This window comes from Pteropus alecto, unplaced genomic scaffold, assembly GCF_000325575.1.
Source record: "Pteropus alecto unplaced genomic scaffold, ASM32557v1 scaffold155, whole genome shotgun sequence".
Classification (NCBI taxonomy): Eukaryota; Metazoa; Chordata; class Mammalia; order Chiroptera; family Pteropodidae; genus Pteropus; species Pteropus alecto.
This window is the reverse complement of record NW_006438113.1, coordinates 12,630,908-12,654,245: the sequence shown is the minus strand read 5'-3', so window position 1 is coordinate 12,654,245 and position 23,338 is coordinate 12,630,908. Positions and strand designations below refer to the sequence as shown.

At 44.2% G+C, this 23,338-nt stretch overlaps 1 protein-coding gene and 1 pseudogene across 1 annotated transcript in view; one reads left to right on the top strand and one right to left on the bottom strand.

The window, feature by feature from the left end:
- LOC102896542 (cadherin-23) overlaps positions 1-23,338 on the top strand; it is a 320,558-nt gene that overhangs the window by 15,105 nt on the left and 282,115 nt on the right. Inside the window, exon 2 of the mRNA XM_025049321.1 lies at positions 23,258-23,329. Within this exon, the coding sequence (XP_024905089.1) occupies positions 23,263-23,329 (67 nt within the window). The 5' untranslated portion in view covers positions 23,258-23,262. The remainder of the gene's footprint in view (positions 1-23,257; positions 23,330-23,338) is intronic.
- Positions 2,660-2,778, bottom strand: LOC112482786 (annotated as a pseudogene).

Below are 23,338 nucleotides of genomic sequence, written 5' to 3'. Positions count from 1 at the left end.
GTTTTGTAGTTTTCAGTGTATAAGTCATTTGCCTCCCTGGTTAAATTTATTCTTAAGTATATCATTCATTTTGATGCTATTGTAAGTGGAATTGTTTTCTTAATTTTCTCTTCAGGTTATTCATGACTAGAGTATAGGAATGCAGCTTATTTGGAGGCATAGATTTTTTATCCTACAACACTGATGAATTTATTAGCTCTAATCGTTTTTTAGTGAAGTCTCTAGAATTTTTTACATATCTGTGAATGGAGATAATTTTACTTCTTTTCCAGTTCAGAATTGGAAATTTATTGCCTTATTACTCTGGCTAGAACTTTCAATACTGTGTCGAATGGAAATGGTAATAGTGGGCATTCTTGTTTTTTCCTGATTTTAAGGAAGTGTTTAGACATTGGGTATGATGTTAGATATAGGTTTTCTATATATGGCCTATTCTGTTCCTTTTTGCTAAGAGTTTTTATCATAAATATGTGTGGAATTTTATCAAATGCATTTTGCATCTATTGAAATGATTTGTGTAATTTTTCTTTTTTCTTCTGTTAATGTGGTGGATTACATTTATTTTCAAAAGTTAACCAAACTTGCATTCCTGGAGTAAATCCAACGTTGTCATGATGTATTATTCTTTTATTTATTCTTTATCTGCTATTGGAATAGTACAACAGCCTTCCTTTGATATATTTTGCATGATATATGTGAATTATTAATATGCTGTTTAAGATTTTTTTCTTCTGTGTTCATGAAAGAGATTAACCTATGATTTGTCTTTCTTGTGGTATCCTTGTCAGGTTATAGCATCAGGTTACGCTGGCCTCATAATATAAATTGGATACTGTTCCTTATTTTTCTGTTTTTCTGCAGGAATTTGGATAAGATTTGTGTCATTTTTTCCCTCAAACCTTTAGGAGAGTTCAGTAGAGAAGTTCTGTGAGCTTATATTTCTTAGGGGGAAGATTTTTTTCTTATAATTTCAATTTCTTTAGTAGAAATAGGGCTATTTATATTTCTATGTTTTTGTGTGTCAGTTTTGGTAAGTAGCATTTTTTTGAGGACCTTGTCTATTTTACATAAATTTTTAATTTAATTAATATAAAGATATTCATAATATCTTCTTTATTGTCTTATAATCTTTATGCTCTGTAGAATCTGCAGTGATAATTTCTTTTTCATTTATGATATTGGTAATATGTGTCTTCTCTCTCATTTTGTTCATCTTGCTGATCACTGGATTTATCAATTTTGTTAGTCTTTCAAAGAACCAACTTTTGTCTACCAATTTTTGTCTATTTTATTTTGTTTTGTATTTCGCTAATTTCTTAGGATTTTTTTTTAATTTCCTTTTTTCTTTGGGTTTCATTTCCTTTCTAAAAACTTTTGAGATAAATACATAGATTATTGTATTTTAGATTTTCTTCTTTTCTAAAATCTGAACTTATAAATTTTCTTCCAAGTAGAAAATATGTGTATAACAAACTTTAATGTCATTTTTATTATTGTATTGTTTGAAATATTTTTAAATTTCTGTTGTAGTTTCTTCTTTGATTTATGGGTTTTTAAAGAAGTATGTTCCTTCATTTTCACATATTTGAGTATTTCCTAATTTTCTTCATGGTTGTTTTTGAGCTTAATCTGCTATAATTAGAAAACATACTTTGAATGATTTAAATTCTTTGAAATGTTTTGAAAGTTACTTTATGGCCCAGTATGGTGGAATTTTGTAAATTATTCATTGCCTCACAAGAAGAATGTTTATTCTGTTATTGTATGCAGTGTTCAATTTTGTTGAGGTAAGATAAAAGTTAATCATGTTGATCAGATGTTGATATCCTTAGCGATTTCTACCTTTTCTATCAGTTTTTGAGAAAAGTGTGTTGAAGTCTTCCATTATGATTGTGGATTTGATTATTTCTCTTTTTAAATTTTGCCATTGAAAGTTCCCAACTCTTAGGAAAAGGACCGCCTAGATGTAAAAAATCACTTGAAGTTTTATGTGGTTTTTAATTCTCCTAATTTTTCCCCAACATTTTATCATAAAAATTTTCAAACATGAAGAAAAGTTGAAAGATTTGTACAGTAAATACCCATATACCCATCACCAGAATTCTATAGTTTACGTTTTGTTGCATGTCTTTTCCTTTATCTTATATTAAACCATTTCTTTGGGGCTGCATTTCAAAGTTAGTTGTGGAACGTCAGTTCACTTTATCCCTCAACACTTCAACATGTGTATCATTAAGTGGTCAACTTACCTACTTTTAAAATCTAAAGTGGGGACCTGAGACTTAATTCAGGCATGAGGACAGCTCTTTAAGGGAGAGTGGGCCAAGAAAGGAAGAAGATAGTGTCACCAGAAGCTTCACCTGGAAAACCTTTGATGGTGGTGGTGAGGCCAAGGGTCCTTCTCACCAAGGACCAAGCTGTAGGGATGGGGTCTGTCTTGGCCTCTGTTGAATGTTTTACACCCAGCAGCTCATGGCTGGTGCTCAGGATGGGTTTCTTGAGTGAATGAATGATGTGTTCCCAAGGGTGGGAGTTGACTTCGTGACTCTGGAGCCCAGACAGAGGGTAGAAGTCACTGGAAAGCAGCTTGGGGTCATTAAGAGAAAACATTTGACTTTCCTTCTTTCTCTTTTTTGAAATTCAAAATTATTTTTTTTTATGCCTATAGCACCTAGTCTTCCTAGGTGGTCTCCTATCGAAGTACTAACCAGGCCTGACCTTGCTTAGCTTCCGAGATCAGACGGGATCGGGTGTGTTCAGGGTGGCATGGCCATAGACCCAAATTATCTTTTGTTTTTCTTTCACATTTATTTTTGGGTGGGTTATTCGCACATACAGAAAAGTCAAGAGGCCCGAATGCAATACAGTGAAATCTCTCTCTCTTCCCTCCCTCCTCTAGCCACCCAGGTTTCCCTCCTAGAAGCAGTCGGTTTCTGGTTTCTTAGTGTTCTCTCAAGCAGTCTTTGCACACATGTAATAATAAGATGATGATGATGATGATGCTATTACTACTACTAACACTTACTGAGAGCTTATTGTATGTGAGCTTGTATTCCAAGTATTCATTTGACCTTCAGAACGACCTTATGAGGTAGGTGCTGTTATTATCTCCATTTTGGAGATGTGGGAAACTGATACCAAGAGAGGTTAGGTGGCTCAGGTGAGCTTACACACCGACTGACCTGGGCAGTCAGTCAGGATGTGAGTCCAGCCAGTCTGGCTGCTCTCTTGACGTCTTGCTCTACTCCTTTCAATGTTTCTTGGCACCAACTTCATCAAGGTCCCTCCAGTGACCTGGCAGTAACGCACTTAACAATGCACCAGTTTGACTGTACGGTGGTGAGCTCTTTGTCCCTGGAGGACATTTGACCAAATGACCCCCCAAAGGCTTGTATGCAAATAGCTTTGTTCATTTTCCCCCAGCTTTGGTTTCTGCTGCTCTCTTGCCTGTGGGGTCTGTTAGTCTTCTCCGCTGTCTCAGGTCCTTACTCTGTTCCCTTGAGCCCCGCAAAAGTTGCCTTTTAGCATCTTATAAAGAAGGATGAGGTCTGACCTTACCTTCCTGTTTGCAGGAGGCAGTGGTGAGGCGTGGAGCGGAGAGCGGTGCTGCTCAGCCACAAAGCAAAGCTGTGTCCTTCATGCTCCTTTCCTGGCCCCTACCTGACCCATGTTGAACCTGACTTTGACTCTTTTATCCCCACCCCAGCCCTGGCCTGAGGAGAACCCGTATGCCTAGAAAGGTGGGCGGGTGGGGGTCCTTCTGGAAAAGAGCTGAGTAAAATTCTTCACTAGGAACAAATCTCATTTTCAAGAAAGTCTTGACAAAATGAGGCATTAAATTACAATTTTTCAGAGAGCATCGTAATTCTATTGCAGACAGCCCTTCATCATGGAATCTGAAAGCTGGGAAAATACAAAACTCATTAGATTAAAATAAACCACCCACTGCTCTAGAGAAAAGCTTATTTATCAATATCAATTTACTTATGATTACTTTGACCTGCAATTTGTTATTTTTAAGAATTATGATTTGTGTATTGCTCATACAGATGTGAAATATTTTTTCTTAAATTGAGTATTTTAAAAAAGTTATCTTTGTCCTTAGTAAAGGTTAGAAAGTAGTTATTGGGGAGGGGAGAGAGGGGTGGGTCAGAAAATGAAAGAGGCTGGGATGAGAGATAGTGAGGAAGTATGTGTGTGAGGGGCTGAACTGAAGTCGATGTGGTCAGAGTGAACCTGAAGTCATGTGAAGCTTTTGGGTCTTTCAAAGAGGCTTTTGATTCATTAAGAGAAAGAACATCTTAATTAACCAAGGTGCCCAGAAGGTGGACTGTGTCTTGTGTAGGTAGTGAGCTTCCCATTACCGGAGGTATGCAAGTTCAGGTTGACAGTCTAAGAGGAGGGATGCTGTAGAGTACAGCAGTCTGATGAGAAACCAACTATTGTCCTCTCCAGTTCTAGTATTCACTGATTCTCTGAATCGCACACACTACGTGTGGAAGGTAGGACAGTGTGGGGCAGCCTTGCAGCCTGTAGGAGAGCAGTCATAGGGCATCCATCTTGAATTCACTGGCTCTGGTGCTCCTGGCTCCAGGCCAGCCCTTGCTATGTGATGCTACAGAAAGAGCTTGGGTCCTGGAGGCAGCACCTGCTAGCGGGTTTTAATCCTGCCGCCATCACTTTGTGCTGTGAGACCACAGTCAAGGTATAGACTCTCCTGAGCCCCAGTTTCTTCATCTGCAGAATGGGTCAATAAGGCCCCTCACACACAGTGGTGAAGGTTCATCAAGTTACATAGAAAGTCTAGCACATAGTAGGTACACTCGACACATGCAAACACTCTTCCTGCCTCCCTCCGGAGCTTCAGTTTCCCTGTCTGCAAAGTAGACTGCCTGCTGAGGATCTCTAGGTTACTTCTTGCTCTAGATTTCTGCCCCAGGTTTTCAGTGCTCCTTGTATGAGGAGGGAAGGTAGTTGGGGTGAGGAGCTTGTCCCCTGGGGTCTCAAGTCTTCCTCAGGCCCGTCCAGCAGCTCCTGGCACTTCCCACATGGCCACCTGCACTAATGCGAGTGGTTTTCCTGGTCAAAGGGTCTGCTGCAAGTCCTTCATGTGCTTGTCCTGCCTTTGGAAACTGGATCCCCATTTCATAGATGGGGAAGTAGAGGCCCAGAGAGGAGAATGGTGTGCTCCGCATGCCTGACAGCTTTGTGTCCCCTACTCTTGACTTTATTTCCTGGGCAGCTCCATGTGGGGTGGGGCGCAGAGGGGAGAGCCTTCAGAATTCTTGGGAGGGTTGGCATTGGGACACCCTCACTGTAGTCTCTTTGGGAGAAGCAGTTGTGCTCTGATTTCCCTCTCTCTTTCCATCCCTTCCATTTATTCTTTTACATTTTCTACATCTAATATTGAATCTTCCTATGCTATGACAATACCTGTGTTAGGCTCCAGAGCAACCAAGGAGAGTAAGGCAGGGCCCTGATTCTAGGGGACTGTAGAGTCCAGTGAAGGAGAAAGGCATATTTACACACGGCACACAGAGTGCTCTAACAGGGGAGTCTGTCGGGGGCACAGTGGGCGGAGAAAGTCACACAGAAGCCTAGATGATGAAATCAGAGATTTCTCACGAGAGGTGATGGCCAAGCAACCTATAGAAGGAGGAGGAGGAATTTGCTACTGATTTTGTACCCCAGTTTGTAGACCTGAGTTTACTTACAAACCAGATGGTTAAAACTGTGCATTGCAGCTGGGGCCAGGTTTGAAACCACTCTGTGCCCCAGGCTCCAGGCAAGTGTGAATCCTTTGTCTCCAGAGGAGGAAGGTGGAGCAGGAAGGCCCTCCTTGGGGAAAGTGGGAGGTGAGGAGCACATCTGGGCAGAGGTTAGCAATGGACAGACAGTGGTGCAGGCAGCCAGAAGGCAGCTCCAGGAGGCTGATCTGGCCTTTGTGGGTGGGTCTGTTTGCTGGGGAGAGGGATGAGAGAGGCAGGAAGGGCTGTGGCTGTAGGTGATGCATTTGGGGCTCACCCGAGCTCCAAATTCTTAGTTCAGTTAGTTGTACTGAGGTCCAATCACTTCAGTGTTTGGGAGTCATGCCTTTTATTCTCTTTAAGATTCAGTTTCACCATCTGGAAAATGGGGTGACATTCCCTCCTCGAAGGCTCTGTGAGAGCCAAATGACCTAAAAGGCTGGACCCCACTAAGCTAGGCAAGACAAGGTGGATGGTGCTTTCTGTTCTGCTCTGAGACCACCAAGAACAGTGTGGTCTGGGGTCCCCTGCCCCACTCCATCCCTGCCCGCTCTCCCAGAGCTTGCAGTCTAGGTGTGGGGGTGGGACATGTGAAGAGTGGGGACTGTGACAAGCGTGACAGCAGCAGCCTGCTGTGCACATGTAACAGGATATAGCTGTCGCTTCTAGGGTTGTTAGTGTTTTGTGAATTGGGCAGAAGAGACAGGGACTGAGAGTGGGCAGGGCAAGAGGACATGTGACTCAGGTGGATGTTTACCATGTGCTAGGTGAGCTTGTCGGCACTTCCCTTAGTCCTCATCACATTCCTTGCCAAGCAGGTGCTATTCTTTGTTTGTACAGATGGGAAACTGAGACTGAGCAGGGCTCTGAATGCACTCCAACCTCCCGATGGTTCCCATCTGGAATTGTCCCTTTCTCCCAGCCCCATGATAAGAGAGCCTGTGGGAACCATGAGCTCTTAGTCAAGAGTCCAAAGCTCCTTGCACACCTAGACCCCTTTGGGTACCTGTTTCTCCTTCAGGGGCTGTGATATTAATAAGCATAAAAACAGTCAAATAGCATCTCACACAATTATGTGGGAAGAAGCTGCTGTCTCAGGCAATCTGGAAAAGGTTTATCACTTTACTTACAAGGAAAGCTATCAGCTTACAGTTAATGTGGACCTTGGCCTCCTTTCTTCTCATTTCCTGGGGGGTCACAGCATCTCCACGGGGATCCTTTTCCTCAGTTTGACCTAGAGGGTCTTCCCTGCTGGATGGTGGGACTCGGGACTGGGCTTTCCCTGTACCACAGCCTCAGGCTATTCAAGCTAGAAGGGCCTTCATCCATCTATTCATTCAATCATTTAGTCATCTACTGTTGACTGTGCACCTACTATGTGCAGACTCTGGGCTGGCTGGGGAGGGGCTCTCTGTATAGTCTTGAAACTGGCACATGAGCTAGAGCTCACACTGCCCTGTGTCAAGTATTTTAAAGCAGCAAGAGTCATCTATTAGGGATCAGACAAGGGATGGAGGGACTGTTTCTGCCTGGGAGGCTGGCAGAGGCTCACAGAGGGCTCCTTAGGGAAGGTGACATTTGAGCCTCTTCCTGACAGGTGAGCTCCATATGGCCAGGTCGGGTGAAGGGCCTCTGGCCATAAGGCCCTCCCCAGGTAAAGACAAGAGCTGTGATGTCCTAAGTGGCGTGTTGCAGACAAGGACACAGACCTGGAGAGACCTGATGCCTTCATAGTTGTGCTGGGGCTGAGAACTCCCATTTGTACCCGAGGACAAGGAGGAGAAGCTGAGTGCTGAAGGGGTGTCCATGAGAGCCTGGAGGATGTCATGGAAGATGTCCTGGAAGGGGTGAGGGTGGAAGACAAGGGAACCAGTTTGGCTAAAGACACTGTGAGAGAGAGACAGAGAGAGAGAGAGAGAGAGAGAGAGAGAGAGAGAGAGAGAGAGAGATGAATGAAAGAGAATGAGTGGGTCCGGGTCATTAAATTTCAGGCATAGAAATGAAGAAACTGGCAAGGACCTTTGCCTAGAAGTGTGACTGGCTGGCCTGAAGGCCCCTCTGCCTCTCTGCAAGATAGTTCCTGCCCTGGCCTGGGCTTTAGGGTTCCATTGTGGGTGAGACCACAAAGGAAGTGGGCATGAGCATGTTCTTTCTCTCATCTTCACTCTCTTAGACCCCTGGGATCCTGTGCCAAGGAGGAGGTCCTCTGTTCAGGTGATAGGCCCAGGCTCTGCAGCTGACCCCTGGCCAGTCTTCAGCATCAAATTGATCTTCTCAATGCTCAGTTTCCTCATCTATAAAAAGGGCATAACATCTGCATTTGCAGTCACGTTTACAGAAAGCCTTTGCAGAGTTAAAGTCAGCAGAGATGTTCGGGAAGCCGCCTGGAGTCAGGGGTAATGCCTCAGGATGCAGAAGAGAAACTCCGTGTCCATGGGGAAGCGCAGTATTCTCTGGGCAGGTTTTGGGGTGCAGGGAGTAGAGTGGAGAGGGCAAAGGAGAAGGAGATGGAAACTTGGAACAGATGTGAACCCCTCCTCCATGCGTCTGGTGAGAAAGGGGAAATAGGAAAGAGTATCCTGACCTTCCTCCCACCCTCAGTCTTGAGGATGCCAGAGAATTAGCCAGTGGAAATTGAACAGGTGGCCACTGGGAGTGGCCTCAGGCCCCCACAGTTTCCTTTACTACCTGGATGGCCCTGGAGGAAATGGTCTTGACTTGGCTGGGGGTGGGGTGGGGTCAATGTCCAAGAAGCAGAGAAGAGTAGAGCTGGGAATATCTGAGAAAACCAAGTCTACCTGACACTTTACAGAGGGGGACCAGGACTTTCTGAAGGCCACCCAGCAAATGAGCATAAGGGGACAGGCTCCGGACTTGGGGTCTTCGCGTTGATCCTTGGCTCTTGGGCCAAAGGCCTGAAGATGGAGAGGGCAGCCTCTGTGCACTCAGTTTCCTTATCTTTCCATGAGCTGCCCAGCCCAGCATGGCTCACCACAGGGAAGAGACTGAGCCACCTCTCTGCTTGGGTAGAGGGGAGGCAGGGCCCAGGGAGGCCCTGAGCATCTGCACCATGGTTAAACTTGGCAGGTTACCTAGTGTAATTATGATAAGCTTCAGTTCCTACACTAGCTTTACTTATTTATAAATTTATTTTTATTTTTAAAAACAGCTTTATTGAGATATAATTCGCACATGATAGCATTTACCCATTTAAAGTGTACAATCAATGGTTATGCATACATAGTTGTCCCTCAGTATCTGAAGAAGATTGGTTCCAGGACCCTCCCCTCCCCAGGAAACCAAAATCCTTGGACACTCAAATCTCTTATATAAAATGGCATAGTATTTGCATATAACCCATGCAAAACCTCTCATACTTTAAAGCAGCGGTCCCCAACCTTTTTGGCACCAAGGACCGGTGCTCCTATGAGAATCTAATGTCTGGTGATCTGAGTTGGAGCTGAGGCGGTGATGCTAGTGCTGGGGAGCGGCTGCAAATACAGATGAAGCTTCGCTGACCTGCTGCTCACTTCCTGCTGTGCGGCCCATTTCCTAACAGACCTTAGACTGGTACTGGTCCACGGCCCAAGGATTGGGGTCCCCTGCTTTAAAGCATCTCTAGATTACTTATAATACAATGTAAATGCTATATAAATAGTTATTCTATAATTGTTTAGGAAATAATGACAGGAAAAAAGTCTGTACATGTTCAGTATGGATACAATCATCCTAGGCCTGACCACATAGTACATGTCAACAACAATGTAACATTTTTTTGACTATTTCTTCTCACTAGTTAGTTGAATCTGCAGATATGGAACCTGTGGGTGTGGAGAGCCTACTGTATTCACAGAAAAATGCAACCATCGCCGTAGTATATTTTGGAACATTTTCATCCTGTCAGAAAGAAATCCCATACCCTTTAGCTATCACCTCCCTATCCTCTATAACCCCCAGTCCTAAGCAACCCCTAATCTACTTTCTGTCTCTATAGGTTTGTGTATTCTGGACTTTTTATATAAATGGACTGATATAATATGTGGTCTTTTTTGACTGGCTTCTTTGACCTTGCATGGTGTTTTTAAGGTTTATCCATGTGGTATTAGTACTTCATTTTTATTTCTGAATAATATGCCAGTGTATGGATACAGAGTAGATCCTTGAAAAATATCATTTCATTCAGCGTTGTTTCATTGTAGCAATGATGAGATGCTGTAGGAACTTAACTCTTGTTTATATCAATTAGCCTATGGTAAAATTGGTTTTGTTACGTATTTCTTTTGAAGTCGCAGAACCTATTGATGATTTTAAGTGAGGAGTTACTGTACAACCTTTTGTTTACCCATTTGTCTGTTGGTGGACATTTAGGTTGTTTTCACCTTTGGCTGTTGCGAATAATGCTGCTGTGAATATTCACGTCAAATTTCTGTGTGGACATATGTCTTAATTTCTCTTAGGTGTATGTATAACTGAAAGTGGAATTGTTGGGAATACAGTAATGCTGTTTAACCGTTTGAGGACGAGCTAGACTATGTTAAAGTGGCTGCACGATTTTACATTCCCATCAGCAATGTAGGAAGAAGGGTTTCATTTTTCCACGTTCTTTCCAACACTGTTATTATCTGTCTTTTTGATTATAGCTATACTACTGAGTGCAAAGTGGTATCTCATTGTGGTTTCGATTTGCATTTCCCTGATGACTAATCATGTTAAACATTTTTTTTCATGGGCTTATTGGCCATTTGTACGTCTTCCTGGGAGAAATGTATATTCAGATTCTTTGTCCATTTTTTAAAATAGAGTTGTCTTTTTAGTATTGTGTTGTAAGAGTTCTTTATATATTCTAGATACAAGTCCTTTGTCAGATGTATGATTTGCCAGTATTTTCTCCCATTCTGTGGGTTGTCATTTTACTTTCTTGGTAGAAACCTTTGAAACACAAAGGTTTTACATTTCGATGACTTCCAATTTATCTGTTTTTTCTTTTGTTACTTGTGCTTTTGGTATCATATCTAAGAAAGCTTTGCCAACTCCAAGGTCATGAAGATTTAGACCTATTTTCTTCTGAGAGTTTTATAGTTTTAGCTCTTCTATTTAGGTCTTTGATTTATTTTGAGTTAATTTTTATATAGGGAGTGAGGTAGGGTCCAGCTTCTTTGGCATGTGGCTATCCAGTTGTCCCCATACCGTTTGTTGAAAAGACTGCTTTTCTCCAGTTGAATAGTTTTGGCACTCTTGTTGAAAATCAATTGACCATAGGTATTTGATTTGATTTCTGGACTCTCAATTCTATTCTATTGATCTCTATATCCATATGTATGCCGGAACCATGCTGTTGTAACTGCTAGTTTGTTTTTAAATGGGATATCTGCTACTTTATTTAAATGCTATTATTAACTCAGTGTAGTTAGCTTAGGAAATACAGAAAAACAGTAAGGATAAAAGAAAATCAACTATTATCTATCTATTCAAAGATATAATAAAGATACAAATGTGTTGCTATATGACTTCTGTACAGATATATACATATATAATTTATAGTTTTTTTCTAACATGGGAACACACTATGCATAGTCTTGTAGCTTGCATTTTCTATCTAACGGTTTGTCGTGAAAATTTTTCCTTGTCAATAAATGTTCTCTGAAAAATATGATTTTCTGTGGCTGCTCTATGAATGCACCATACTTTACTCATGTAAACCTCTGTTGTTGAGTATTGAGTTGCCTCTTTTTACTGATGTAAACAGTGCTGCTACGAACATCCTCAGAACAAATCTTTGTGCTATGATTCCGATGACTTCCTTAGGGAACATTTCTATCAGTGGAATTGCTAAGTCAAAAGGTGTGAATGTTTTAAGGCTATAGTTTTATTGTGCCGCATGGCTTCCAGAAAGTTGTACCATTTATGCTAGGGAAGATTTTCACAAATAAATTACTACATGGAATAGTCTGATTCAAAAGCAGGAGGACTGACTGTTTGACCTTTTAGGATCTCTTTCTGTTGTCATGTTCCAGTTCTTGCATTAGAGGAGACAGTTGGGGAAAAGCTTGAGAGATGTGCACAGAAGGTTGTCAGTGGGGAGCCCACCTTGCCAGAACCTCTCTCCTTGGTCAGCACCTGGCTAGGGGTTTGAGTTCCCCCCACCCCACTGTAACCTAAACTAATGGTGTGGGGAGACAGACAACCAATCAAAAGATTACTGTGTACCCACAAAACGTGTTGAGAGCTATGGAAGGCAAAAACAGGGTATAGTGAGAACAAAATAAGAATGACCAACTGTAGTGATGGGTGGTTAGGGAAGGCCTTCCTGAGGAGGGGAGGATTAAGTTGAGATATGAGAAAATAGAGGCCAGTGTGTGGTGCCTGAGGGGACTACACGTGCGATGTCTGGGCTGATTTTCAGTTGGTGGCCCCATTCTGATTGGGCTGGCCCCTGCTGTTCTCTGTGGGCCCCTCTCTGTTTGGCTTGTTAATTTTTTTTTAAAGTAGTAACATGAGATGAGTAGTGGCCTTTTGTTTTATTTTAAGTTTATTTTATATATATTCACTGTATCAAAACTTATAAAACATAACATTTGCCAATTTAATAATTTTAGCATTTTTGAGATAAAATAGACATAACAAAAATTGCCATTTTAACCATTTTTAAGTGTAAAGTTCAGTGGCATTTAAGTACATTCACAGTGTTGTGTAACTTTTACTACTACCCATCTCCAGAATGTTTTCATCTTCCCAAACTCAAACTCTATACCCATTAAACACTAACTCCCCATTGCCCCTTCCCCAAACCCCTGGTGGCCACTATTCTACTTCCTGTTTCTATGAATTTGACTACTCTTGATACTTCATAAAAATGGGACCATACAGTATTTATCTTTTTGTGACTGGCTTTTTCACTTAGTATAATATCTTCAAGGTTCATTCGTGTTGCAGCATGTGTCCGAATTTTATTTTTTAAGGCTAAATAACGTTCCATTGTAGGTATATACCATATTTTGTTTATCCATTTATACACTGATGGACATTTGGGTGGTTTCCAACTTTTCACTGTTGTGAATGATGCTGCTCTAAACATTGGTGAATAAATATCTGTTCGAGTCCCTGTTTTCAGTTATTTTGCATATATATCAGAAGTGGAATTGCTGGATCATATGGTAATACTATGCCTAATTTTTTGAGGAATCACCATACTGTTTTCCATAGTGGTTATACCATTTTCCCACCAACAATGCACAAGTGTTCCCATTTTTCCATATCCTTGTCAACACTTGTTTTGTTTTCTTTTTTTAAATAATAGCCACCCTAATGAGTGTGAAGTAGTATCTCAATGTGATTTTGATTTTCATTTCTCTAGAAACTAATAATGTTGATCATTGTTTCATGTGCTTATTGGCCATTTGTGTATCTTCTTTGGAGAAATGTCTAATCAAATCCTTTGCCCATTTTCGAATCAGATTTTTTTGTGTGTGTCTTTCTTTCCTTTTCTCCTTTCTTCCTTTCTTTCTTTCTTTTTTGCTCTTGAGTTTTAGGAGTTCTTCATATGCTTTAGATATTAATCCCTTATCAGATACGTGATTTGCAAATATTTTCTGTGGGTTGCCTTTTTACTCTGTTGATAAGATCCTTTGATGCACAAAGTTTTTCATTTTAATGAAGTATGATTTATCTCTTTGTTTATTGCCTGTGCTTTTGGTGTTATATCCAGGAAATTATCGCAAAATCCAATGTTGTTTTCCCTCTGTTTTCTTATATGGTTATATATATTTTATAGTGTTGATATCAGTCGGTTACTGCCTCAATAAAGCTGCATAACAAACCACTGCAATAATCATTTACTCTCACTTATGTGTCTGTTGGTCACCCTGAGGGTTAGCAAATCTAGGCTGGGATGACTGTCTTTATTCTGGGACATGTGTGTGTTCAGTCTGTTCACTCTGCCTGGAGCATGTCCTCAGGTTGAAAGGCAATAGCTCAAGAGGCAAGCCCCTCAGCACAGGGGCCACTCTTCTGCTAGTGTGGAGGTTGGCCTCAGCATCCATTGGTCAAAGCAAGTCATATGGCCAAGCCCAGCATAAAGGGTGGGACAGCATACTCTGCCCACCAGGAGACGCCAGCCTGCATGTAGATGTGTAATTTTATGCAGAGTGAAGGGTTAAGACCAATAATTTGATTAACCACAGTGATGGCCGAGGGGTGGGAATGAACTTGGCAGATTGGAGGCTGAGAGGGGGTAGTGCGCCTGAAATATGGTGATCAAAGGGATAAATAGAAAAGTGCCACTTACTGGATGCATGAAAGATAGTAACTGAATTAACCAAAATAGTGTATAAATGGAAGTGATTTTTTCAAAATGGGAAAGGCAAGAACTGGAACCTATTTGGAAAAGAAACTGGATCACTTCTGGATTTGTTAAATGTTAGAGACATATCCAAGAGGAGATGTTAAATGCGCACACGGCTCCAAGGGATGAAGTAGACTTTGCTTGCAAGGAGCTGAGAGTCTTCTAGGAAAAGGAGGACATGTGCGTGTCTAACTAATCTACGCAGATGGGATAGCTGCCTCCAAAAATCTAAAGAGGTTGGGGGGAACTGAGGATCCCAGTTCTGGCAGGGATCCAGGATGGCTTCATGGAGGAAGTGGCATTAGAGCTATGTCTTGAAGGTGGGTTGGACATGCAAGACGGAGCCGGGTCGTGCTCCGGATGGTGAGAACATGCTGGCCAAAACACAGGGGGAGAACACAGAGTGTGGTGACTCGCAGTGACCCCAGTGAGGGAGAGGGTGCAGATTTCAGCGATGTGCCAGAGCTAGGCAAAGTTCTATTGGTTATTACCCTGCTGGTGAGTCGGGGCGGAGGGGACGCGGGTAGGAGGAAGCTGACCTTGATCAACTTCATTTTTCTTCCATGCCCTGATAGGGCTGGGAGTTGAGGATTAGGAGCCTCAGCTGCCTTTTCTGGAACTTGAAAAAACAGTAAAGGCCCAGTGCTGGCAAAAGTATGGGGAAACTAGCTCTTTCATGATTGTTGAGGGGAGTGCAACTTGGTGCACCCTCTTCGGAGTTTGTCAACAGCTCTAAAAATATGAAAACTTTTTCTTTCTAGATGTATTCATACGTGTGTGTAGACATAAGAACAAAGGATATTCATTGCGGCTTCATTTGTCAAAGCCAAAGGTTAAAAATAACCTAAATGTCCGTCAGCAAAGGACTGATTAAATTATGGTCCCCTCATGTAGTAAAATACTCTGCAGCTGCTATAAAGAGTGAGGCTGTGCTGTATGTACTAGAACAGAACGCTCTTCAGGATATATTGTCATGTGAAAAGGCCAAGACTAGGATTAAATGAATACTATCTGGATTCTTTTTTTTTAAGAGGGGGAGAGACATATGCTATATCCTTATATGCACATATAATACTTCGGGAATAGAACCTCAAGGGTTGCTTCTGGGAAGGAGGTGTGGGGCTTGGGTAGAAGAGAGACTCGCTTCCTGCTGCACACCCTTTTGTATAGTTATTTATCGTGTCCATGTATTAATTTCAAAAAGAATAGATTGAAATAAAATATATCTCCTGGATGATTAAAAAAAAATTACAGGTGCAGAGAACTTGGAGATAGAAGGCCTCGTGTGGAGGATGCTAGACCACTATGACAGCCCATCCTGGGGGGTCTCAAGCTGTGCTCCTCCCAGCCTTGCTTGGCTTATCTTCCCACCCCTGGGTATCACTCAATAGGAACTACAGGGAGGGATCCGGGGGAGGTTATAAAAACAGAATGGCCACAAGGTGGTCCTTCTCCTCCATCCAGGTAGGGTCCTTAGTGACCTTCCACCACAGCTGCCTGAAGCGTGGCCATTGGTGGCTGACACAGTTTGTCCATTAGGGGCCCTAATGGTGTCGTCTGCAGGTGCCTCCTTGTATGCACGAATCTCTCTGTGTGTAGTGGTGGTGAATAATCCCTAAATTGTATTTGATTTCTGCAGTGTATTTTTGTATTTCTATTCAAAGTTGAGTGCATCTGATTTTATGGGAATTTATAATAGTTCAAACTAAATTGTGGCACCCTGCTGTGAAAATCTCCTACTCCTGAGAAACCAAAATGCTGCTCAGATGTCCCCTCCTGCCCTTTCCCTCCCCCACCCTCTTGCTCTGTTCCTTCCTGTCCCCTTTCTTGCTGGGACAAAAGACACTGCCTCTCACCAGGAGTATACCCCTCTGCCCCTGTCCATCCTGGTTGGGCTGCAGGGAGAGGTGGGAGATGGTGACCGTGAGGGTCCTGCCCCAGGAGTTGGACCCAGAATGGGCTGTCTTCCCAGAAGAAGGGAATGTGCTTTGCTCTGGAAGCAACAAGAAATATACTTTCCAGTCTCTGTCCAGGAAACCAGTCTGCAAAGGGCTTCATCTTGGGTTTGGTCCAGAAGCATTTGCTCAAATCCCTACAGATCGGGAGAAGCTTTGCAAGGAACCTGGCCTCCTCCAGCCTGGGAAAAGGAGTAGGGACTGGAAGGAGGGGCCCTCCAAGGTAGGGCTGGAGGACCTAGCTGAGCAGTGGGCATCTGTGGGCACATCTCCTACAGGGGCTCACAGGGCCCAGTTTGTGTGTATGATCATTTGGGTACACACTGTTCTTTTAAACTGTTAGTCCTCACCCAGGAAAGGAGAGCCCTTGGTACAGGACCAAGCTTCAGACCTGAACCTTGTCTCCAAGGCCTTAGTTCTAGCCTATCATTCTGTTCGTGGATCCTCATGGGTAGAGCATGGGGAAGTCCTCCTGATAATGGCACAGTCAGACCTCCTGCTCCCAGTGTGGGGAGGTAGCATGGCTGGGCTGACAGGGCAGAGAGGCAGGGCCTCCAAGCTGGGACCCACTGCTTGGGATGGAGGGAGCTCCCTGACCCTAAAGGTCTGAATTGCAGCAGAGGGGTGCATGGTTAGCCAGAAGGCCATTGAAGACCCTCTCAGTTCCTCTGGTTTTTAGTTCTGAGACTGTGGGCTTCAGGGAATCTCAGCAGAATATACGCAAGAACTTGCTAGCCAAAGTTGTCTGTCTGTTCACAGGCTGCTGGCAGTGTTTTACTAGGATGGGTATAGTAAACGGGGAGACCTTGACTCCCCGTTTACTAACATCTGATTATAAAAACATTGAGTGTTTATTATAGAAAATTTGGAAAATGCAGAAAGTATGTAGAAGAAGATAAAATCAGTCATAACCACATCACTCAGATAAAATTACTGTTTCACATAATAGTCCTGGATGTGTGCCCCCCCACACACACATATCCATATACGAGCCTCTGCTTGCTTCCTGTAGATGTCTCACAAGTGAACTGGTCCCCTGTTGGATGTCTGGTCTGTTCCAATATCAGAAATAATGCAGCAGTGAATACTTCTGTGGCTTAGTGTCCATGCACAGATGTGATGATTTCCACAGCTAACGTTCTGGAAGTGGAATCGATGGGCCACAAAGGTGTACACATTTTCAGACTCTTCTTATGAATTTCAAATATTGATTGATTCTCAGCCGAGTTACATCAACTTCAGGGTGTGGGAGCCTTGGGAATCTTGTCCTTCTTGTGGCTTCAAGTACCCCCTATGTGCTGATGACTCCCACATTTACATCTCCAGCCCCACCTCAGGCCCGAACTCAAGTTGAGGATATTTAGTCGTCAATAGCCATGACCAAGTTACCATGTTCCAAACTGAACTTCTGATCTTGCCCCTCAGGCTCCTGTCCTGGTTAATGGTAATTCCATTCTTTCAGGTGCTTGGGCCAAAATCTTCAGTCCTGATTCTTTCTAGCACAGTCACATCCTCTTCAAGAGGAAACTCGCAGCTCTACCTTGAAATGTGCCCAGAATCTGCCAGATCTCATGTCCCCAACTAAAGCTCTCAGCCATCTCCAACCTTTATCACTGCCGTAGCCTCCACACCTGTCTACCTGCTTCTGTCCTTGCCCCCTACAGTGAGTACTCAACACAGCAACCAGGGAGCTTCTTTAAAACTTGACTCATTCATGTCATTCTTGGCTGTCTGGAGACCTTGACTCCCCGTTTACTAACATCAGTGGTTTACAGGTGGCCATCATGGGCCCGCTGTCTCTCTGGCCTCATTTCCTGCAACTCACCTCACCGTTCCAACCATACTGGCCTTCTCCCTGTTCCTCCATCAAGCTAGCACACTCTTGCCTCAGGGCGTTTGCACAGGCCGTTCCCGCTGCTTGGAAAGTGTTTCTCTCAGATATCCACATGGCTCACTCTCCTGCTTCTACAAGTGTTTGTTCATACATCACCTTCAGTGATACTCAAACCACCTTTGCCCTACTCCTTCCCTCTTTCTTTAGCACTTATCATCTTGGACACTGTAGAACTTGCTCACCTACACTGTCTGTGTTGGTTTTTCCTGGGAGTGTCAGCTCCTTCAGGGCAGGGTTCTTTTCTGTACTCTGGTGTCTGGCACAATACCTGGCACACAACAGGTAATGTCAGGGTAGATGTGTGCAGTGTGGCCAGATCTGGCTCAGAAGCCTCCCCCTGCAGCTCACCAGTTCTCTGGGGTATCAGTGGAGGCTTTGATTTGAATTGCAAGTTGATTTCTATGTGGAGTGACTCCCTTCTTGCTGTATTTATGCCACCCCCCAGAGCCTCCTCTGTCGGTCTGCAGCCCAAGGCTGCCTGAGCAGCAAGTCTTTATGGTTTGATGACAGGAGAAGATGGAGGCCAGTATGGGTGGGGTTGCTGCCTTGAATTTGGGAAATTTTGTAGTTTGCTCTCACCAGGGACAAAGGTGTTAACTTCTCAGGGATGGTGCTAGAGAGAGGCGTGAAGGGTGAGGAAGTGGGGGACTTGGTCACCTCTGGTATTGCATGCATTGTCTTCTTGGTACTGGTACAGAGCCAATGCCTATGAGATGCCAAACAGCTTGGAATAGCAGACTAAACAAGAGCCCACCTGCCATCCCAAGCCTCATGCCTTCTTGGCACATGCAGCTTGGCCTCCCTGCTGGCACACTGTGGTTCTGAGGCACTTTGTAACCTTCACCCAGGTCTGCCCATTGGCCTCAGAGTAGAGGCAGGGTCCTGCCCAGGGCCTCCTTGGCCTAGGCCCTGCCTTGGGGCAGATCTGAGTTCAGCAAATGTTAGGACTAAGACTGGGAGACTGATCTTTGACAGCCTTCAGAATAGGGTTCAAATCCAGACTTGACCACTTACTAGCTGTGCAACCTTGAGCAAATTATTTAACCTCTCTGAGCCCTAACATGCAGAGCACACTGTATATCACAGTGCTGGTAAATAATATGCGCTCAGTAAATATTAGTATTGTGATTCCTTGAAATCTGTACAGCTCATATCTCACCCCCTCTGGAAAGCTCTGCACCTCTCTTCTGATGGCCCTGGACAGTGACAATCTGTATCACTTATTTGGTGCCTAGCACACATTTCCAGCCATTCTCACGACCCTGTATCCTCCCACAGTGTTTGGCACAGGGCCTGGCATGCAGAAGGATATTAAGAATTGGCAGCCTGAGGGCTTTTGGGTTTGGCTCTATCTTCTTGGCAGTGGGTATGTTTGAGATATTTCTAGAAGGTTTCCTTCAAGAATGGGCTCTAAGTTAGGCCTCTGAAAGTTTTGGGGGCAGCTGGCTATGACCCTGCTCATACCTCTGGGGCAGGCATCTGCCACTAGTCCCAGGCCCAGGCAGGAAACCCAGCGTCGAAGGATGTATATCTGTGTTTCCTGGTCCAGCGGGGACATGTAGGATTGGTGGGAGCTCAGGCCCCAACCTGAAGGTGATGCAGCGTCATCTAATGAAGGAGCCCATGTAGGTCTGCTGGGCAGGAAGTGGGGAAAGCCAGAAGGCTGGGGAAACAGCTGTTGCACAGGGCAGAGCGAGGCCAGGCTCTTCTGGGGGACCTATGTCACTTGCTACAGCACCAGTGCCAAGGGAAAGCCAGCAGCTACAGGCAGATCTATCTCAATGCTGGCTGGGGGTGGGAGCCCAGGTTCCTCTTGCCGTTGTCATTAGCCTCTGCTCTTTCTGGGGCTTGCTTCCTTCCCCATAGCCAAAGGAGCCAGATGAAGAACAAGATCTGGGATCTCAAGGAAAACTCAGCAGCAGGATGGACCCATGTTGGCCTGACTATTTTGCTTCAGCCTTTAAAACCTGTGCCACCTTGTCCCAAGGTGAAGATGCAGAGTCAGGATGGACTAAAGATTGTCTCTGCTTCTGGATGTTCTGGAGGTGGGCCCTGCAAAGTTAGGACTGTTTGGCTGTCCTTGACTGACAGATAGGGGGCACCGAAGCAGTGTGATCATCTATGGGGAGAGAGGACGAACAGACATTTAAAGAGAGAGGTTAGAAGCCTAGTGTGCCTCTCAGTATCAGAGTCTGCACCAGCATTGTGGAAGAAGAGATGGATAATGCACGTGTGTGTGTGTTGTATGCATGTGCTTACTTCATCCTGTGTGAATTGTGTTTATATGAGTATTGTGCTCCTTGAAGGAGGGGCTGTGCCTTTCCCTTTTATAGATTAGTAAACGGGTGGCTGGGGTCGGGGAGACAGCAGAATGGTGTGATAGAAATAGTGTGGGACTAAGTTCTAATCCTAGAGTGACCTCTCTGAGCCTTAATTTCCCCATATGTAAAGTGGACACAATAATACCTACATCATGGAGGGATTTTGGAGGATTGAATATAAATAATACCTGTGACAACCCTTGGCTTGTGGGAATTTCTAATAAGTGTTTCCTTTTCCTTCCTTCCTTCCTTCCTTCTACTGCATACTCCCTGTAATACCTAGTAGAACAGTGTGCACTCCCCAGCTATTTGTGGATGATGTTCTTAGCAGATGTTGTTTAATTCTCATAACATCTGGTTTAGAAAGGCAGAGGGCCGAGATTTCTTTAAAAAGATACTCAGTCACTATGAGATGTCAAATTGTCACTTAATTGCTCTATGCCTCAGTTTCTCCACTTGTAAATCAGGGGTAATGCTAGCGATGCTGGCTAGGTTCTTTGCAGGATGTGGTAGGATAACGGAAGATAACAGATGGAAAGTGGTTTGCACATTTAGAAAAAGGCATCACACTCAACCTCACTAGTAGTTAGGAAAATGCAAATTAAAGCCACAATACTGAACCATTTTTCATGCGTCGGATTGGCAGCCATTTAAAAGAGGGATCACTTCCAGGATATTCTGCTGGAGGGAGTAAGAACTACCAGCACCTTTCCAGATGATAATATGGCAGTGTCAAATAAAAGTTTACATACATGCTCTTTGTTGTATTTAATTGACCCAGTAATCCCACTGTTGGACAACCAAGTTCAAGAGCCATCAAAGTTCCCACACAATTATATGCAGAGAGATGTCCATTGTGGTGTTGCCTGTGGTGGCAGGAACCTGAAAACGCCCAAATGCCCAATAGTAGGGGATATTTGTCTCTAATATGCTATATCCGTACTATGAACTATTATTTAGCTCTTAAAAAGAAGGAGGTAGCTATAACAATGTTGATGTGGAGGGTTATCTGTGAAATATTATGACATGGGAAAAGCAAGTTGCTGTTGTGCAGAGGGTTGCTCCATTATTCTAAAGCTAAGCAGCAGCCGTACGGCTCCATGCGTGTGTGTAATGTGAATGTGCTTGCCTGGGTGCAGGGAAAGGCCTGGTAGGAAGCATGCTAGACTCACCCTGCTGCTCTGGCCATCAGACTGGTCACCTTTGGCTCACAAAAACTGAATTATTTGCCAACATTTAAAAATTGAATTTACATAAAAAGCCAAAACTCCAGCTTTTCATTGAGAAAAATCAGAAGCTCTAGTCATACTGGGCCCACATTCCTTCTTGGATGAAACACATCAGCAGCTGCTGCTTTTAGACAGCATGTGGCCTCAGAATGGCCACCATCCCCACCTACTTGGTGTCTCTCTCATTTACAGTCCCTGCTCAGCCCTTGCAGACATTGCAGTTTGCACCCTGGGACAGGCTGTTGACATTTGGGAACTGAAGATGGGTAGAAAGCAAAGAGATGATGGGAGTATTTGTCTTTACCTAAATACATCTTAAACTCTTTTATTCGTCAAATGACTGTTTCATACCTAGTAATTAGGACATTTTAAGTACAATGTTAGAAGGAAAATGAAAAGGTGCCATGGGCCATTGCGTGATGTGTGGGTCAGGAGCCACCTGATGGGGTCACTGCATTGTCCATTCGAGGCACAGGACTGAGAAAGAGAGACTGCTCCAGGTACGGAGTAAAGGATCTGAGCTCCTGGCCTTTTCTGAATCTCTCATCCCTACATCTTTCAGAGATGCGGAAGAATCTCCAAAACATCCTTTTCTTTAGTTCCCTTTACCTCTCCATGTCTTTCCTGATCACTTATTGATGAGAGTGTCAACTTGAATCCAGATACTGAACCCCCTACACATACTAGTTTGGTTTCTCCAAGGAAATTGTTCAATGGCTCTCAGCCTCCAGACCCTACCTGTGAACCAGGGAGGATAATACTACCCAGGCAAGGTACGCAGTAATGCTCACTGCAGGATGCTTTGCAGGCCCTTGCTAGATCCTGTAGGGATATGGAGGTGAGTGGGCCGTGTACCTGCACTAATAGGGCTGACAGTTCAGTGGGAGGCAGGGAGTCCCAGCTGAGGAGTGTGGGCCCTTCCTAGTGTCACCTTGTCTTCAGGGAGGCCTGCCACTTCAGGGTTAAGGAGGAGCCAGAGGACCATGGCCCTGCTGTAATAGGGCCGGGTATGCGACCTCCAGGATGGGAGTGAGCAGCCCACCCTCCCCACCACCCTTAGAGTTGGGATCTTGCCTTGCTAATCCACTGGTAGCTGGGCTCCAGATCTCTCTGGAACTTTGCTCTGAGCCTCTAAAATTTCAGCTCCAGCTTTCCACAGACTTGCTGTGAGCAAGTCCGCTCCCCTCTCTGTGCCTTTTTGGATACTGTGACTTGCTGCCTCCTTTCATAGCTAATAATGTTTTGGGATAATTTGGTGGATGTTAAAAAAAAAAATACCAGGAAAAAACATCCTTGTCAGGCACTTAGACTAGGGCAGGCGGGGTAGTGGTCCTGCCAAGTCCACTCTTAGACCCCTGTCTTCCTGCTCAGTACCCATCTCCTAACCCTGTCCCCAGACTAATCAGGCTCTATTACTCACAGGTAATGCATCCTGGAGGATGGAGGCAGCAGCCCCTCCTACCACCCACTGAGTTCAGAATATGTCGTTATCCCATACTTGTGTCTGCTGCTGAGCTTTCCTTTTTTGCTGAGCAGCCAGCCCCGACAAAGTTACCCTCAGGCTGCTGTGTTATACCAGGACTGGACGATGATAAAATCAATGACATAGACCCTCTCTTCTTCCCCATGTCCCTGCCTTCATTTGAGTTGACTCCCTCTTGTCCCTTCTCCCTGAAGCTACAGGGGTGGGGAGGTGCTGGAGGGCCTTAAAGAGCAGGCTTCCCACCAATAAGAGGCTTTATCTCACCCTCTTCTTCTTTATATCCCCAGGAGCCATGAGGTGCCACGTCACCACCAGCTGCCATGTGATCTGGCTTTTTGTGCTGATCTCTGGATGCTGGGGTAAGTTCA